The sequence below is a fragment of the Phocoena phocoena genome, chromosome 10 (genome assembly GCF_963924675.1).
Source record: "Phocoena phocoena chromosome 10, mPhoPho1.1, whole genome shotgun sequence".
In the NCBI taxonomy this organism is placed as follows: Eukaryota; Metazoa; Chordata; class Mammalia; order Artiodactyla; family Phocoenidae; genus Phocoena; species Phocoena phocoena.
The window spans coordinates 54739467-54758648 of record NC_089228.1 but is presented as its reverse complement, the minus strand read 5'-3'; the positions used below and the strand labels follow the sequence as shown (position 1 = coordinate 54758648).

General features: G+C 38.0%; 1 protein-coding gene across 1 annotated transcript in view; it reads left to right on the top strand.

Moving 5' to 3' along the window:
* The window catches only part of RBMS3 (RNA binding motif single stranded interacting protein 3), a 531745-nt gene that overhangs the window by 479859 nt on the left and 32704 nt on the right, over positions 1–19182 (top strand). The window contains exon 11 of the mRNA XM_065884879.1: positions 4531–4641. Coding sequence (XP_065740951.1) covers positions 4531–4641 — 111 coding nt within the window. The remainder of the gene's footprint in view (positions 1–4530; positions 4642–19182) is intronic.

The window sequence follows — 19182 nt, the reverse complement described above, 5'->3', positions numbered from 1 at the left end:
TATATACCAGTTTGGGCTGCAAACATTTTGACTTGAGGCATCTAGATTGGACAAGAGGGAAAAAGCGGGTGATATTTCTTTTCCTTTTTTTCACTTATGTTATAATTTTCCTACCTTTTATTAATACTTTTACATTTCTGTGATTTCAGATTCAAGGCTCCCTAAGATTCCAAACAGGAAGGAATTTTAAATGTGCTCCAACACAAGCACACTGATCAAAAAGAAACATGTCAGATCATCAGACTGAGGCCTGAATTACTCAGATAATCACCCCATTTCAGCTCGTCAAAAATGCAGGCTTGACCTCTTTGCATTTTTAAACAAAATGTAATATAATTGCTATACAAAGGCTCATACCCTATCACAAGATTGGTTTAAAACAAATAATTGAGAAACAGTATAAATAAAGTAAGACCAAGTATTTGTAGCACTGACTTATACAATAGCCGTTTATAGACAGAGCACACGTCTCAAATGTAGGGGGCATCAGAATCATTTGGAGAGTTTATTTTATTTTATTTTTTTTTTGGAAGTTCAACGACAATTTTACATTTTTAATAAAGGCTCAGAAATATTATTGCAGAGCAGGTGGTACAGAAAACTGTGGTCAAATTTGACATTCGTTAATAATTGAAGTGTGGAACGTGACAGGTGAAAATTGATATTGATTTCTTTCCTCTGATATTTGGAAGAGTTCTAAAAGGTAAATAAAATGAGATAACAAGACATATCAAGTCTCACTGATTTCTTTGATCACCTCCTCCCCACATATCACTCCTTCACCTACCATGTTTTGAATAATTCAATGCCCATAGTTTTGCCAGTTCAGTGAATTATAAAACACACTCAAGCTGGTGGAGAGTTTATTAAAACACAGATTCCAATGCCCGAAGCCCAGAGAGTCGAATTTAAATTCTTGATCTTATTTGGAGTGGCACTGGCCTAGAATATTGACATTCACAGGAACATTCATACAGGTAATTCTCATTGTGGTCCATATCATGGCATTAATGTAGGTTTTAAACCAGCTATGTGTGTTCTTGATGGGAGAGAGCCTTGCTGGTGTTTTCCCCAATTTGCCAATGATCCTATATTTCTGTTAGAAAATTAAAATATCAATGAACTCTCCTAGACTTAAAATTTCTTTCAAATATTGGCAGGAGGTTAACAACACAGATGCTTTTGTGGCCTTAGGTCAGATATATTTATTCCACATTAGTGATCTTTGGAAACTTTATTCAAAATCCTGTTGAAATTGTTTATTTCAGAATTAGGGCAAACGGTTCCACCCTATGACACTTGAGTGTGAACAGCTTTGTTTTGCAGAGGCCGTGGCTAAAACAGACCAGGCAGTCCCATCAGCTGTCTGGTCATTGTGCTTTTTAGTGGAATTGCAGCATGTTACAGTATTTTTCTTTGCAGCTTAAACATTGAGCAAACCCAGACATCCGGAGATGCTAAAATGAAAAATCTGTTTCCTCTTGCTTTGCCATTTGCCAAGCAAACTCCGTCAGACAGCACATTCTATACCTTTCGAGTAAATGAAATTACCCTTAATGTGTTGGCAACATCTGTCACAATACACTCTTCAGTCTATGGCTTAAATGCATCGGATAGGAAGGGATTTAATGAGGCACGATTATAATTTTGCCTTAACAACCATAGATTTTTCTCTTCCTTTTTTGTTGTTTTTTCTTTCTTTTTTCTCTCCCCCACACTTTTTCATGTCTTACACAATACAAAAGAGATTCTGTAGCTGAATTGCAATTGATGAACACAGTGACTGGCAAAGCCCAGTCTTTGTTGTAGATAACCAGCGCTTCAAACTCCCTAAGTTGTCTGTCCCTAGTAAAGCACCATCAAGACAATGTGTTTCCCCAAGGGGTTCCTGTCTGCTATTTCCAACTTACTGCTTGTAAGTTTCTTCCGTCCCTTGAGATTCTTAAGAAATGTATGATCTTAATCATTTGTTGGAATCCTGTGTTTCTTGAACATTTTTACTAAATTTGAATAAGAATGTATGACCTGATGTGTCCTCCCCCAAGAAGCCTTATTTCGTTGTTCATTTTATTTGCAATAGCTGGCCTGGTTAGGAATGTTTCTCTTACATTGTCTTCCGTGCCTAGCTTTGCTATTTCCAATTCTAAATGATGACACATCCCTCCCCCCACCACACACACACACACACACACACACACACACACACACACACACTCTTCCCTTTGATTGTCAGGTTTCTGGTTTATACACAGAAGCAGTGTTCACTCTGTGGCATCTGTAATCAAATGAGTCCCCAAGCATTTTCCATGAAAAGATTCTCTAAAGAGACCAGACGATCCTTCCGAAATTAATTCCAAATGCAGACATTCAATCCTTCTATACTTATCATGCATGGATTTTGATTTATCTGTCTGTCACAGGCTCACCTTATCTCATTTACGTGTTGCCACCCCAAAAAAAGACTTAAGACTACCTCTCACACTGCTGGGGAGTGAGGTCACCCCTAGGGCATTGCAAAGAAAGTTTCCTGGCCAAACACAATTTGGTCTTTATCTCTGATATATGATGAACAATTCTTTATGTGACTAGGGCAGTCTGATTAGAATTGTGGCGTTTCCGGGACTGTCACAAGTTAGCTGTGTGTCAGAACCTGTAGGGGCAAATATTCTAAGAAGATAGCCTAAATCTCAAGTTCAAGAAGAGTATTGAAGTCTTGCACCTGCTGAGGATTAGAATGTTGTGAAAGTGCCACATTTTGGCTAAAAAAAGAATGCTTCAGAACTTCTGTCTTAACTCTGAGATTATTCTATCGTTTATCCCTAAGTGATTTAAGAAGCGTCTCAGTTCTTCTCAAAGTATTTACTGCTAGTTTGATATGACAAATACCTGAAATAAAGGCTAGTAACTTTTTTCTTTTTTTTTAAGGAAAAAGTAAAGATGCTTTTGTTAAATTCAGGCAGCCGGAAGAAAAAGTGTTGTGTCTCTGAATTATAATTAAGTAAAAGCTTATCATGTCTCTCATTTGAGAAGCATTCTGATGAATGACAGTTTATGGAAGCATCAAGAAATTCAAGCAATGCAAATGCACAACTATGTCTATTTACAAGCTACAGATTATAAAATAACATATGTGTTTTGATTGATTCTAGCTCAAAAGTCCAAACGTCTTTGAGAACAAAGCTAGCTCTGTATATCAATCATTTACAAATATACGGTTCAGTTTCTATTTTCCTTCCATATTGATGAGGTAGAGCCCACAAGGAAGGCTGAGTGACAGCCTGATCTTTTAACAGGTACAGTCAGGGAGCTGGATTTGGATAATAGCACGAGAAACTGATTATACTGAGCTAAGGCATTTTAGGACATATTTGCTTGTGGGTAATTAGTTTGGGTGCCGAGATCCTTCCATCCACATGAATCTGACTTATTTTTTTTTTCTTCAAAATGTTTATTTATATGAAAAAAGTCACATAGAAAAATAATGTTTACAGAAAAAAATAGCATTCAGATTCATAATCATTTTTCTACCACTGGGTATTTAAATGAGCTTCTGCCTTTATTACTATCTTTAAAATAAAGCACTGGAATTATACAGTCTCAAAGGTTCCATCCAACCCTAGCTTTTCAATTAAAAAAAAAAATCTTTCCATTCTCTAAGTTAGTCAATTAAGGTGGAATAGTAGGATAGTGGAAAGGACAAGGAAGGGAAGGGTAGTGTGGCCTGGCTCCAGGCTTCATGGGCCATGTGACACTTTGTATATGGAAAGAATTTTTTTTTATGTCTATTATTTCTTGCATTTCCAACAGTTATGATAAATCAGAAAGCATATTCTAGAAGTAGGCCTTTCCATGATGAAACACTTGATATTTTTGCATTTAAAAAAATTTCAGTGCTGTTTCATTTGACCAGCGTTTAGCAGAGTTTAGTATCCTCTAGGCTTGTGTCAAAAGCACAGATAGAAAGAAAGTAGGTCAAAAGATTAGGAGGAAAAAATATGGGAAATAGTAGCTTTGATTTTTATAACATTTGTGTTAGATCTCAATATGTCCTTTAAAGGTATCCCGTCAAGAAACCCATCTGGACCAGAATTATCCCCCTGAGGGAAGGTTGTATTAAGGTGATCAAGAATTATCTGTATAAATCCTGGGTAAATGACAAAAACGAAAGTTTCACTCAATATCAAGAACAATTAGAGAATTTCCATAGTATTTATATTTTTCAGTCAGAGAAGTTTGTATTAGAACAGTGAGAGAGGATATATCTGATGTCCTTAGAATACATTCTACATTGAATATTGGAAGTATAAATGACAATGACAGATAAATCACATCAGAGATAAAGTCGCTAATGTTACATATTTAGACAGGCACAAAATGAAATGAATGGATGTAAAAATCACACATGGCTCAAGTTAGCCTTTTTAGTGAGAAGTAAGCACGTATGATGTTAACACAGCTACTGTGTTTATTTTTTTAAAGTTTCCTTCATTGTGGAACATGTTTTCAGTTGGACGTTGTGTGTGCTTATAGGGTGCTGTGATTACGCCAACAATGGACCATCCTATGTCAATGCAGCCAGCAAACATGATGGGCCCCTTGACACAACAGATGAATCACCTTTCATTGGGCACAACAGGAACGGTGAGTTGAAGAGTTTGTTTCCTTTTGTTTTCTTGGACTTCATCAATATAAGGTGCAATACTCGCTGTTCTTACTGACATCATCAGCAGAACTGGTTCTGCACCACTGACTAACATGCCTTTTAGGTCCCACTGTGAATGAACTGCCCTCTGCATGCACAGTTCCAGGGCACATTTACTCGCATTGACAAGGCTGAAGGTTCTACCGCGTTGCATTTAAATTTGTGTTACTTCTGGTTCCTATGATGCAATGCACCAGGTGTGTCTATTTTAGACCTTGTAACTTCATACACTTGAACCTAGTTTTTCTTTCCCAGATATTTACCACTTCAGCTCACAGCATCCCCAGGTTATTCACAAGAGAGGGGCCAACCTTGATTATGACTAATATGCAGGGCTTTTTATTTACTTTCAATGTTTAAAGCAATGAAAAGTAATTGAGAACCTCACATAATCAACTTATTCTAATCTTTCTTTTGAATATGTCAACATAGATGATGTTCAAGAAAGGAAAGGAATCTAATGTACCTGATTTTTTTAATAGGTAGGGATGTTTTTGATTAGCCATTATTTTTCCTTAGGGCACAAAAGTATATTCAAAAATACCCATTGCAGCCTTGCTTTTATATCAACAAGGCAGTTGAAATCATTGGCAAACCTTTGTTTTTTAAAAAATCTTTTCAAAGACAGTTCCCCAAACGGTCAGGAGGGCAAATGTCAAATACAACATGGAATACTGCAACTTTATTATAGAGAACAATGAAAACTGTCAAAACCAATATCCTATGCAACAGTTTTTATTTTTCATAAATGTTAATGAAGATAATTTTGTCATTTTTAAAGATGGAGAGAGGAAAACATGTATCTTCTTCTGAGTGAGACAGCTTTAATACTATAGAAAGCTTGATGGAGCCCTATTGCTTCTGTCTGTCCTTAGGAAGATAACATCTCCTGATCTCAATGCCCCTCTCCATCCAGTTGAAGTAACGAACATGGAGATCTGTGGGACCCCTTCAACCATATGCCTCTATGACTTTATGCCTATATGTCTCATAGTCACCACTACTGTGATTCTTCTCAGTTATGCTGGCAACATCTCCAAACATCTAAGTACACTAGGTACATTAGCTGTATATTGGAGATTTTACCTTAAAGCAATGGCTTGCTTGCTACATAGATGTGTTGACTCACAGGCTTTTGAGGATTTAAGACGTTTCTGACATGTCCACTGAGGTCTCAGTAATCTGCTCTAAATAGGAGGAAAGTCTGTATACCTAATGGAAAGAGTCCCATTGTTTCAATAAAGAAATTTAGTTTTATGAACAGAAACAAAGTACCCATCTAGAAGGCCTCAGTTGCTGAACCTATAAAAAGCATTTGATGATACCTGTGTGCCTGAAAGCTTAGACTAGATCAGATGATTCTTTAGGTCTCTGAACTAGACTTCTAAAAGTCATGTCTAAGACTATGTTTAATTTTACAGTGTGGTACAGCTAATTTTCATTAGAATTTGAAGATACTATTTCTATAGCTTTTAGTAATGTGTGAAGATTATCTGTAGTCACTTTTCTCATTTATTAATAAAGCAGATCCCAGGACAATATTGGAAGGCTTGAAGTTTCTCATGTCCCACTACTGATTTCCCTTTATATCTGCTTTCCCCTACTTAAATGATCACAAATTATGAACAAATGAAGTAATGCACTTTTACTGTATTGAATGACAAATTGTAATCCGATAAAGGAGGGAGTTGTAAGGCAAAGCATAAAAAGAAACACTTTATAAATTCTACTCATTTGAATCAAAAGCAAAGCCAGCTGACTCACTGAAATTCAAATTTGGAGGAAACTAGGAAAAATATGACCTAAGTTAATTGAGAATATGACTGAATCCTTTAAGAAATTGAAAAATAAGCTCAATTATATAGAACAGTGTCAGAAGTACAATACTTATTGATTCAATAATGTCTATTATGACTACTGTTTTAGTATTTTCAAAAAGGATTCGTTTATACAAGACCACAATTTTTGTCCAGCTGGTAATAGCCAAAGTATTCAATAATGATATATCCCCTTTTCTTTCTCAGAAAGCAAAAGTTTTAAGCATGTGGCTTATATTTAACATCAAATTTCTTTTAGCTTTTTTAAAAATTATTTTCCTCCTTCACATTTGTACTAATGCTTAAAAACATTATAAGCTTTATGTAAATTGATGTTTTGCAAAGGTTCAAAGTTTCATAAGGTTCTGAAAAGGCAGAGAGAAAACAGTATTAATTTTTAGACTTAGTCAACAAAATATCACTGACAATGTTGAGTGTCCAGCAGGAAGTTATACTTTTTTCTTAAACTGTCACTCTTACACTTTGATATAATATAATAGATTCATTTTATCTGAATTTTTGATTGGCATTTGGAGTGGCTCTTATTGATTCTTTTGATTCTTTTAATCAGATTTCACCACCTTATTACATCTTTTCAACACACTTTATCCATTGCTGGGAAGGTGGCCTGGTATCATGGAAAGAACAGTGGGTGTTGAATTTGAGTTTAAAGCCTGGTTCTGCCCCCTTATTAGCTGTGCATGTTTAGGCAGGTTACTTGACCTCTCTGAACTTTTATTTCCTCTTTTGCAAAGTGGGAAAAGTAATGTTTATATCCCAGGGGTGTTGTGAGTGTTAATGGCATGAGATACGGAAAACTTCCAGTTTTTCAAGATAAACTACTTGGATTTTAATGGGAAATCTCCCTATGTTTGCATATTGGACCCAATTTTCCTAAGAGCTGTCAGTTTGAGACTCCTCCCCAAGGTTTTCCTGGTCCTCCTCTGATCTCTCTGGCCATTGCTTCTTTTCTTTCTTAGGCTGCTAAATAAGTTTTTAAACTTACTTCTCATTCATATATGATTTCCTCAACAAGCTCCTCCACTTCGATGGTTTTGAACTCTGCCTTCTATGACGAAGACTCTTATATCTGAGTCCTCAGGGCTAACCTTGTCTTAGAATTTTAGACCATTTTAGAATTTTAGTCATTTGTCCAACCACTTGCTAAATATTTCCCCATGACTCTCCCTCTGACATCTCGAAGTCAACATGACCCAAACTAATCTCATGAGCTTCCCAAGCTTTCTCCCCACTGACCCTTCCTCTTATAGGGTCCTGCTCCTGTCCCCTCTCAAGCTGAACCCACGACCACTCACCGGGGGAGTCCAACACTACACTTAGGACCCAGTGTAGACCCTTTCCTTCTCAAGTCCCATCACATACAGTTACTATTCAAGTCCCATAGACATCTGTCAAATACATCCCTTCCTTCATATTCTAGAGTCTCTGCCCTGGGCCTTGTTTGATTAACTGTAATAGTCCCCTAACTGTTCTTCCTGTTTCCCACCTCAATTTACTCCAGTCTGTTCCCAGCCATATTGCCACAGCCAGTCAATCTAAAACTCTCCGACCACGTCTCTCTCCTACTATAATTTTCCAGAGGCTTTCAGACATCTGAGCTCACTGAAATTCTGCACAACAAGGTGTGAACAGTGACAAGTCGAGATTAAGACAGGAACCTCAAGTCCAGAAATAGTTTCCAGGGGCAGAGCAGAGAGATCCAGGGAGTAACCAAAGTAAGCAGGGTTCAAGGCTAATGGGACCTGGAGCTAGATTAGAATTTTCCATCTTCAGAAGGGGTGCCTTAGGCCATACACTCTGTCCTGTTTTCTTTTCTAAGATCCCTGAATAAAGGAAGTGTACTGAGCCAAAGCCTCTTTTTCATCTTCATAAAATTAGATGTATTTGGTCCCCCATGACCCCACATTTTGAAAGGGATGCCTTGTAGGTTAATTAACCATTCTTTGCCACCTCAAATGTTTATCGTTCAATTCTTTGCCTATTTTTAAGCTGGACAGAATCTGCAGCGCTTAAAAGAAATGAATTTTATGCAAGCAGTATAACGGTTTTATTCCAGGGCTCTGCTGACCTTGAAGAAGTATCTAGCTTTTCTGCTTTTGTTTATTTTTTTGTCACAGGATTCCCTCAAGGACCAAAGCCCTATTATCCGTAATTTCTTACCAGTCTATTGTAAGCTTTAGCAGAAACCATTGGGGATTTTACTGTGTTATGAGAACCTCCAAATTGCATGACAATCTGGTTTTACAAGTTTCTTATCTCCTTTTCATTTGTTCAGTTGGTGGTCACCAGTGGCTTACAATGTCACCAGAATCTGTGGAAAGAAATAAAAAGTTTTTGTTCTGCAGCCTCCTTATCTGCAGTTCTGTTTGTGTCTCCAGACCACTGGTGATTTGTGACATCATTGGATTCTGGTGGTGTAACCTAGCCACTCACAGAGATAATCTTGTAATTGTTCTTGACTTGTTCAACATAGTTCTCTCACAGTTTTCAGTGGCACCATCCCTCCTGTATTGCTTTGAAATTCTGATGGTATCAGGTGAAAATCCTGAATTATTCATTTTGCTTAGAGATTGTCTATTTTCAACTATTATCCAGGAATATAAGTATTAAGACAGAGTGATAAAAACCAATACACAATGTTAAATGGACTCATGATTCGGAAACAGTATCATAAATTCATAAGTGGTCATGAGTACATCTCCTGAAATGTTTTTTCAGGAAAAAGTATCAATCAATTAAAAATGGTTAAATACAAGAAAGAAAATATAGATGAAAGGGAAGAGTTTTTTAAAATTTATTTAGTCTTATTGTAAGATAAGTGAATTTTTGAAGTTAGTACAATATAAACAATAAACAAGTAGGCATTAAGTGAAAGTCTAGTATTATGAAAGTTTATTTGCAAATAGTAAGCTTTTGCTGTTTAAAAACTAGATTCTGAATTCCAATAAATTAGCAAAAAATACAAAAGTACCAATGTATAAAATGCCAAAGAAATGAACAGATAGTTGATAAAGGAGGAAATAGAAAGCCAAAAAACATATGAAAAACGATCAACTTAACAGTAAATCTAATACAGACACACACATATAACCCGTTAAATAAAGTTATTAAAATAATACACATTGCTGACGAAGGGGTGGGGAGATATACATTCTCAAGCATGGATAGTGTGATGGTAGGAATCCAAATTTGTGAAAGTGTCAACTGGATAGCAGGGTGGGCCTGAAAGACATTTCAAAAATAGCTCTATTCCCCGACCAAATAGTTGCAGTTTTGAAGATCTATTCTCTGGAAATATTCTAGAATAACAGAAAATATATCTTAAAAATATTCAGCCCAGTGTTCTTTATAATGTCTAATAAGGAAGATTAAATAAATCATAATCCATCCATAAACTAGAATGTAATGCAGCATGAAGCTATAAGTGTATAAAATAATTAGGAAGGGATTAACTATCATGTTAAATCAAAAGAGCAGGATGTAAATTTGCATGTGTGAAGTTCGTATCAACTATGAAAAAATATTTATGAAATAAGGCTATAACAAGTACAAACAAGTGTGATGGTTTCTAGATGATGGGATTAGGGATAATTTCTATATTAATCATGATACTTTTCTACATTCTCCAAGAATTCAACAATGAGCATGGTTTTTTATAAATTCTAAAATGTTATAAATATATTCTTGGAAAATGACTAGTGTCACAGTCTTGTTTGTAGTAATAATGTGCGCTTAGTTTTTTAAAAGATAATCGGAGTTACTACCAGTATTAATAAAATATTTGGAGACCCCTTGAAAATGATTTTATATATTCTAGATTAGGGGATTATAATCAAGTCACTAGTTCACATACCTGTTCTGAGAAACAGAATAACTCATGCCTAAGGTTTACTTGCATTTGAATCTTTGATCAATGCTTGCTTGCCTGGCCTTGCATTGTTCAAGTTCTAATCTGTCTTTTCACACACCATTCACTCATGGGAGAGTGATCAACATTGTCCTTTTGTGGCAAGGAGATGAAACGGATAAATTTGTGATAGTCCAAATTAAGTTACCAAGTAGGTGGACAAGCGAAGTTTGAGGTTTTAGTTTTTAAAATGGAATAATGATCATATGAATGGAATGAGGGTCATGCAAAAGCATCCTTTTAACCATGTTTGGGCAGTTTATTTGAATATGAGCAATACCCGTTCCCTTTTACACAGTTTACCCTCCAAGGGGAGCTGGAGAAATTAGAACTTTCCATTTTTAGAAGTGGGGCCATGTCCCACTTTCCTTTGTAAGATCCCTGGCTAAAGAAATGATATTAAGCCAAAGCCTCTTTTTCATCTTTAAAAAAGCAGTTATATTTGGTCCCACATCACCCCAACTTTTGAAATGGTTGTCATGTTGTTTAATTAACCTCGATCTACAATTTGCCACCTCCAGTTTTATGACACTTTGGAAAAAGACAGCAGCCATCTGTTGAATAGATTCTGTTCTATTGATCTGTGTCCTCACGATACCAGCACACGAAGCTCCTTGGCCTCGACCACTGGAGACAGAGCCTGAGATGAGTGGTCAATAACAAAATTCTAGCTTCAAAGCATGTCAGCCTCCATAGAATTTGGGAATGTGCAAATTTTTCATTTATCTCTTTTGAAATTGTAGTTATTTCTTTTGTTCTCCAGGACTGGGGTTTCATATTGCACTTTGGTCCCCTTCCTGACGGGCCACTTTGTAGAACTTTTGTGTCAGCCAAAGAGGGTACATATTGCAAGTTGATGACCCAAGGGAGGGACCAAAGTTATGAAAGATGAGGAAGATGACAATACTCTGGGACAGATGATGCTGTCCTCGCAGGTCATACGGGGCCTAACGACACGTCCAGAGTGGTGGTTGTGGGGACCGTTGTGTCAACTGTCAACTGTCAAGGGGTCAGAGTGCCTCCTTGAGTGCTTGAAGGCAGGAGCCTTAGGTACCATGTGACATACAGTGGGCACTTCCACGTTTTAGAGCTAAAATTCTATTTTATTTTCTTTTGTACTTCATTGCATTCTTTCTCATGCTCTTTTCATTCAAAGATTCAGTCCCAAGACAGGATTATGATACTCCACCAGCTGTTGTGTCAGGTAGGAAAATTCTAATTCCTTTAAGACTTGATTGGATGGGAGAGAGGGAGCTTGCCTGGTTTTTCTCCAAAACTCTTTAAAGCAGTGATTCTCAAACAGTGATTCTAAGCAGGCATTTCAATTTCAGTTCCGGGGTGGGGGGTTAGCATATGTGGTTCAAAAAAGGATATTTAATATTCCAATCCAGTTTTGTGTATGGAAAATAAATGTGTTGCTTTTGAAATAAAAAGTAAAAGCTCAAAGACTTTTGGTCTATGAAGGATACACAGAAAATTGAGTCTATGTTCTGTGTATCAGTAATTCTTAGTGTTGGAGCGTTCATTAGACTTTCTGGGAAATTGGAGAAGGATACTTGTGTTTATCAAAAGAGGGCACAGATGAATAAAAGTAGTTTGAGAAGCACTGCTTTAGAGACCGGAATTCCTCTGAAATCAGAAAATCATCCCATTTTGCTTGCTCTGCACCCACTATAGTGTCTGACACATAGTAGGTACTCGATACAATTGTTGAATGAATCAAAACTTCAAATTTGTTCCAAAAATGGTGTTTTGGATATTGAAAGAAAATCTGCCAATGTTCCATTTGTACAACAAAGTGGCAGAGGTTGATTTGAGAATTCGTTAGTGTCTCGAGCATTTTAATTAGCAATATTGAAGTAGTTTCATAAAATCCAGTGGTGCAGTTTGTCACAGAGTATACATATGTGAAGACATGAGTTTTAATTTTGAACAGCACAGATCTTCTTGTGCTTTCATCTTGATTTTGCATTTTGGTTTCTTGCAAAGAGGAAAATGGGCACAAGTTTTCATTTTTGTTGATTTTAACTAAATATAATACTGGCAGCATGAAGGGCTTTGAACTCTTTAATCCTTTGATGTGTCAGATGATGAGGACATAAAATCTAAACCAAGAAAGGGCACTGGAGAGAGAGCAAGAGACAAAGGCCAGAAACAGAATGGGAGAGCCCAGAGAGCAGCAGAGTCTGGCAACTGAGTGGTGGTTTTCAAGCAGAGAACATCGTGTTCTTGGCCACCTGGTTTGCTTGACCCAGCATATTCAGGGTAATCCTTTTCTCATGTCTTGTGGACTTGTTTAATTATGCTCATGGCTGAATACTCCTCTTAGAAGTTCAGTTGAGAAGCAATGAGTTAGCTTTCAGCTGTGAAGTTACTTACTTTGGTCCTCCTGGAAATCTCTATAAGTTGTCATTAATGAAAATGCCACTTATCTTTCCCTAAAGTGTATTACCTGTCATATCTTCATGTGCCTGTTTTATTTAGGATATGGGACCCCTGGGAAGATGCTTTCTCTAACGTATGTAGCCTTTACTTTGTTTACCGTGTGGCATCTTTGTTTAACAAGAGGCATCTACTCTTAATAATTTGCCAGTATTGATAATAATGAAAGACACAAAATGGAACTTTCCTTCAACTAGGTTTTCTGATTTCACTTTCAAAAACACAATGGAAAAATCAATGAAAACATCAAAAGCACTTACTAGATGTGTGTCATGGGTCAGGCTCTACACAAATCAATTGTGGCAGAACATCTGGAGGCAAATCTGGACTCAGAGTTCCCACCTAATTCCATAGTCAGGTGCCATTGAGAGTCCTTGAGCAGAGAAATGACTTGCTCAAAGCAGTGCTTTGAGAAACTTAATCTGGCAGTTTGGTGTGTGCTTGAGGAATAAGACCCAGTAATTACGTAGAACATTTAGAAAGCTCAGATATGATATCACTAAACTAAAATAAGTGCTAAGACCCCAGTGAAATACAAAGGGACTAAAATAGAAGTGACAGGAAAAATAACACTTTGGGAGATTTTACAGTTGTTTTCCCCTTACAAGCTTGGGTTGGTGGTTTGACATCTTATAAATTTGCACAGACTTCTTTGGCCTTTTTAGTCCATCTCTAAAGGAAAATAGACTTTCCTTCCTAAAATGTTTGTGACTTACCTGGTGGGCACAACTTGAATGACACTTGAAAAGGTAACATATCCTTTGCCAAACCCTTGATCAGATCAGGAAAGTGAAACAGCCATAAGGTATTGTGATATCCTCTTCTCATGTCTCCCAATATGCCAGTGTTGGACAACTCCAATAGCAATCGATTCTTGGCCATTGTAGGAGCCAACTAAACTGCCATGATGTATCAGAGTTTGAGATATCTCCGTGGTAATCTACAGAAACAAAACCCAACCTAATTCTGTTCGATCAATATATCAAACATTTTTTGACCACCCTCTGAGTGCTGGGCACAACGCTGAAGTACTAGGGATACAGAGATGAATAGAAAATGGACCATTGGTTAAAAAAATATATGATGGTCTAAATTAATGTTGTTGTTGTTGATGATGATGATGTTGAAATGTATAAAGTATGGAGGAACTAAAATTTAGAATCTACAGTGAAGATTGGGAACCCTCAGGAATAAAGTGAATTCTGAGCTTGATGTGGAAGGATGAATATGAGTTTACCAGCTGGACAAGAGTGGGAAATGTACATGAGGTGAATGGGACAGGAAATGAAATGCTATGGGGTGATTAGATGACAGCAAGTTATTTGGTATTCTTGGGGCAAAACATCACGATGGCAGACACCGAAGGTGATCTCAGGGTAATCAGGGTAAATCTGATTTTAGGCAAGAGCTCTTTCCTCTTTGAGCCACATGCCACCTTGTTCTTTTAGTTATTCAAATAGTATTTATTGGGAGCACACTTTGTGACAATCACTGTGTCGGGTGCTAGGGATACAACTTCCTTCTAAGAACTTAGGGTCCGATTAGGAAGTTAGGCACAAGCAAGAGATTACAAGTTTGTAAAGTCTTCAATAAGATGCCTGAGTTCAGAATCTACTGTGTCACTTACTAGTTGTGGAACCTTGGGAAAATTATGTAGCTTCTCTGTAGCTTGGATTATTTATCTGAGGAAATATTAATTACCTCGTAAGGTGTTGTGAGCATTAGATGAGTTAAGATATGTAGCCTGCTTAGCACAGGTTCTGGCATCAAATAAGTGCTCAAATGTTATTAGCAACAGCTATGCTAATCATCCTTGTTACAAGGTGCTATGGGGACACAAAGAGAAAACTGACCCACGGTAGGAGTCAGAGAAAGTGGAAGAAACCTCTGAATGGAGACATAAGGACACATGGGAATTAGCCAAGTGAAAAATAAGATGGAGGGGGGAGTTTCAGACTAACAGGGCAGCATGTACAAAGCTCATGGGTAGCAGGATATGGCAAATTCGGGGAACTGCAGATGGTTCAGTAGGACAGGGATGCATAAAGAGAGATGAGAGTAGAGAAAATGATCCTGGACAAATAAGGTAGAGCGATGTCACCAGCTATGGTAGCTGGGACTCCATCCTGCTGGCAATAGATGTAAACTAAAAAGTTTAAGTTGGAGAGTGACATGATCACTCTGGATATAGGTGGAGAATGCACTGGAGAGAGACAGAACTGGAAAACAGGGACCAGGACTCAGGAGTCCAAGCACAAAATCAAGTTGACATGTGCCCAAGGTGTGCAAATAAGAATGGAGAGTTAACAAATTTGACAAATTTGAAAGAGGTAGAATACACAGGACTTAGTAACTCACTGGATGTCAGAGTAGAAGGAGAGGAAAGAGTTAAAGGTAGCTCTTAAGTTCCTAGCACTCAATGGCCTGAGGTATCATTTGCTGAGCTCTGAACCAGAGGAAAGAGAATCAAATTTGGCAAGAAAGAGTTTGAGTGCAGTGTTGTACACGTTGAGTTTGAGATGTCTGTGAGGCATCCAAATAGAGATAATCAATAAATATTTGGATGTCTGTTTCTGGAGCTCATAAGACAGCTTTTAGGTAGAAATGGATTTTGGAGTCATCGTCATGGAATTAAACTCATGTCACCCAGAAAATGTGCTTCAAGTGAAGAGATCCTTGAAAATAAAGAATGGGCAGAAAAAGGAACCTAAAGTAAAGATTGGAAAAGATAACTATAGACATAAAAGGAAAATCAAGAGTGTGAGGTTTCCAAAGACACCAAAGCAAGAGAGGGTTTCACCAAAGCAAGAGAGGCCAGTCTGTTAAGATGAGTTTTGAAAAGAAGCCATTGGATTTCGTGACACAGAGGTCACTAGCCACTCTGCTAGGGCCGTTTTAGGGGGAAGAGCAAGACAGTGAATGTCCTATGACAAAGTGGATGTAAAAAGTGTCGTACCTAACAAAATTGGCTTTGAAGAGGAGAGACGATAATAACGGAAAACGAATGGAGAAGGGAACTGATCCATTGACTAGTTTTTTTTTTAAGATGGGAAATGTTTGGTCATGATAGGAAGAAGCCAGGAAAGAGTTCTAATGGTTGAAGATGTAACTCATACAGGGGATGACTGATAGAACAAGATCACTGAGGAAGCCAGACATCTCCTCTAGGAATGCAGGAGGACAGGAGGAAAGGACAGTGCCCCTGCATGTAAGTTTGTAAGCATACGAGTAGGAAGCCAAATGTAGGGTTTCCTACATGATAAATACTTTTTTTGTTTGTTTGTTTTAATTTTTTTAATTGAAGTATAGTTGATTTACAATGTTGTGTTAATTTCTGCTGTACAGTATGATTCAGTTATACACACACACACACACACACACACACACATATATATATATATATACGCGTATATATTCATGTATATATACATGTATATCCTGTGATAAAACATCACAGGATATTGAATATAGTTCCCTGTGCTGTACAGTAGGACCTTGCTGTTTGTCCTTCCTATATATACTAGTTTGCATCTGCTAACTCCAGCCTCCCACTCCATCCCTCCCCCCAACCCCCTCCCCCTTGGCAACCACCAGTCTGTTCTCTATGTCTGTGAGTCTGTTTCTGTTTCATAGATAAGTTCATTTGTGTCGTATTTTAGATTCCACATATAAGTGATATCATATGATATTTGTCTTTCTCTGTCTGACCGACCTACTTCACTTAGTATGATCATCTCTATGATACTACTTGTTTGTGTGTGTGTGTGTGTGTGTGTGTGTGTGTGTGTGTGTGTGTGTGAAGTATTAAGTGCCATCTTCTGAGAGTGAGTGGGAATGGCATGGTAAGGGACTGAAGGAGAACAGAGATTTGGAAAAAGAAAGCCAATTAGCAATACACAGGAAGCTTGAGGGGCAGCCCTGGGGGGCCATTTGAAGCTACAGACTATAGATCTTTGTTATACCAGTCTGTGAGGATGTTCGATTTTTCACTGTAGTGATCAGTAGCCAAGAAGGCAGACAGGTGGATTAATCCAGGGCTAAGGTTTCACTGAGTGGAGTGAGAAAAGGGGCAACGTGTGCTGACATTGGCAAGAGAGTTACCGAGTGACAAACTAGTTTCCGGGATGGATAGAAAAAGAAGAGAAGGCAGTGGAGTGTGGGAGAAAAGGAGAAAGCAAGGAAGATAGAGACTAGAGGTCTCAACGAGGCATACGAAGTGGTCAGAAGTACAATACTTAGATTTAGGAATGTGGATAATGAACTAATATTTCTCAGCAAAGTCAAGGTCATGGGAGTAGCTGGCCAAAGTGGACTTGAGGTGAAGGTGACGGAGGTTAAGGAAGTTCATCAATATGAGCATAAGAAGGTGCTATTTCAGTGGGGTATTTTTGTACGTCTAGATTTTGTTTTGTTTTGTTGATTTGTTTTTGTTTGTTTTTTGCGGTACGCGGGCCTCTCACTGTTGCGGCCTTTCCCGTTGCGGAGCACAGGCTCCAGACGCACAGGCTCAGCGGCCATGGCTCACGGTCCCAGCCGCTCCGTGCATGTGGGATCTTCCTGGACCGGGGCACGAACCTGTGTCCCCTGCATCGGCAGGCGGACTCTCAACAGCTGCGCCACCAGGGAAGCCCTGTTGATTTGGTTTTTGACACTAATAAGATGTGGGCTAATCATCAGGAAGAATGTCCCCAATAGAAGGGATCACTGATAGAACATATTTCTGGAACATGTTACAAAGACACTGAAGACTTGACCTCACAGAATATTTAAGAATCAAGTTTTTTTTCTGGAACCTTTGGAATATACATCTAATTAAAGGCAGGAAAGTATATCAGAGTAGTATTTTTTCAGAGTGTGATTTGGGTATCACCATGCTACTTGAAGTGATTTTAGGAGTATAGGCACCAAAACCTTTTATTTTGACTTCAGCAGCTGTAGAGTTACTTTAATGTGAATTTGAATTAAGGTCGTCAGATGCATGGCTGAAGATCTCTTTGCTTAGGAAAAGTCTAAGGTGAATACTTAAACAGTGAATACATTAAAACAAAAAAATAATTCAGGAAGGATAGAGCTAAGGCCAGAGTGGTCATGTCCAGAAAAAGTGGTTGAGGTTTGGGAGATGGGGGTCTCTGATTTACTTCCTCTCTCCTCTCCAAGTCTCAGCTACACCGTATCCAGCTCATTTCAAGGACAGAAAACAGGAAGTCCGGAACTACCCTCCACATTTTCATGCAAAATCACGAGTCTATTCTCTTTTTAGTGTTTCTTTTCCATACAATGATAACTCTTTAAAAGATCCTCCTATTTGAAAATGAAAAGTAAAACATCATTTTTTTTCTTTTCATAGTTGGATTTTATGAGAAACATATGAAAACTACAGATAAATGTTGTCAGATGTTTATCTCAGTTGCTTTGGACTTAATTTCCTAGATGGGCATTGTGATGATGAAATCAAGAAAAACACCACAATGGACGGAGAACAAACTGAAGTAGAACCAAAATTCATTCTCCTTTTCTGAAAACCTTAGAATTCAGAATTTGAATCCGTGTTTGGAAAAAATGAAACAAAGGGCCAAAAATACCTTGACAGCAACCCATAGAACTTCTGAACATACTTTCATCCTCTGCCATATTCCTTCTACATACTGGCTAAAATAGGTTGAAAAGAGTCAATCTTATCATCAGTGCAACTTCAGGACAAGAATGAAGTCTCCACCATGGTACTTGCCCTGATTCAGACAAAATTCACTGTTAAACTTATGCAGTTTTTCCATGTTGTTTTGCTAGTCAATAATATCAGTTTGCATTGGAAAGCTTCCCTAATTTGTTTTTGTTTTTTGTTTTTGTTTTTGCGGTACACGGGCCTTTCACTGTTGTGGCCTCTCCCGTTGCGGAGCACAGGCTCCGGACGCGTAGGCTCAGCGGCCATGGCTCACGGGCCCAGCCGCTCCACGGCATGTGGGATCCTCCCAGACCGGGGCACAAACCCGCGTCCCCTGCATCGGCAGGCGGACCCTCAACCACTGCTCCACCAGGGAAGCCCAGCCTCCCTAATTTGGAATCGGTGATGCTCTACCAAAGATTTGGTTGAAACCCATCTTTGTACTAACTCTTCTTGAGTGGGTATTACTTTATAAAACTCTTCCATAATTTGGCAGGGATGAGGGGTGATGTTTAAGCTACGTCAAAGAGCAAAACCATTTTTCAAATGGGGGTGTGTTTAAGCTACTTCAAACCATTTTTGAAGCTCTAAACATTGGTTTTCATGGATACCATGAGCTAATTACAAATGA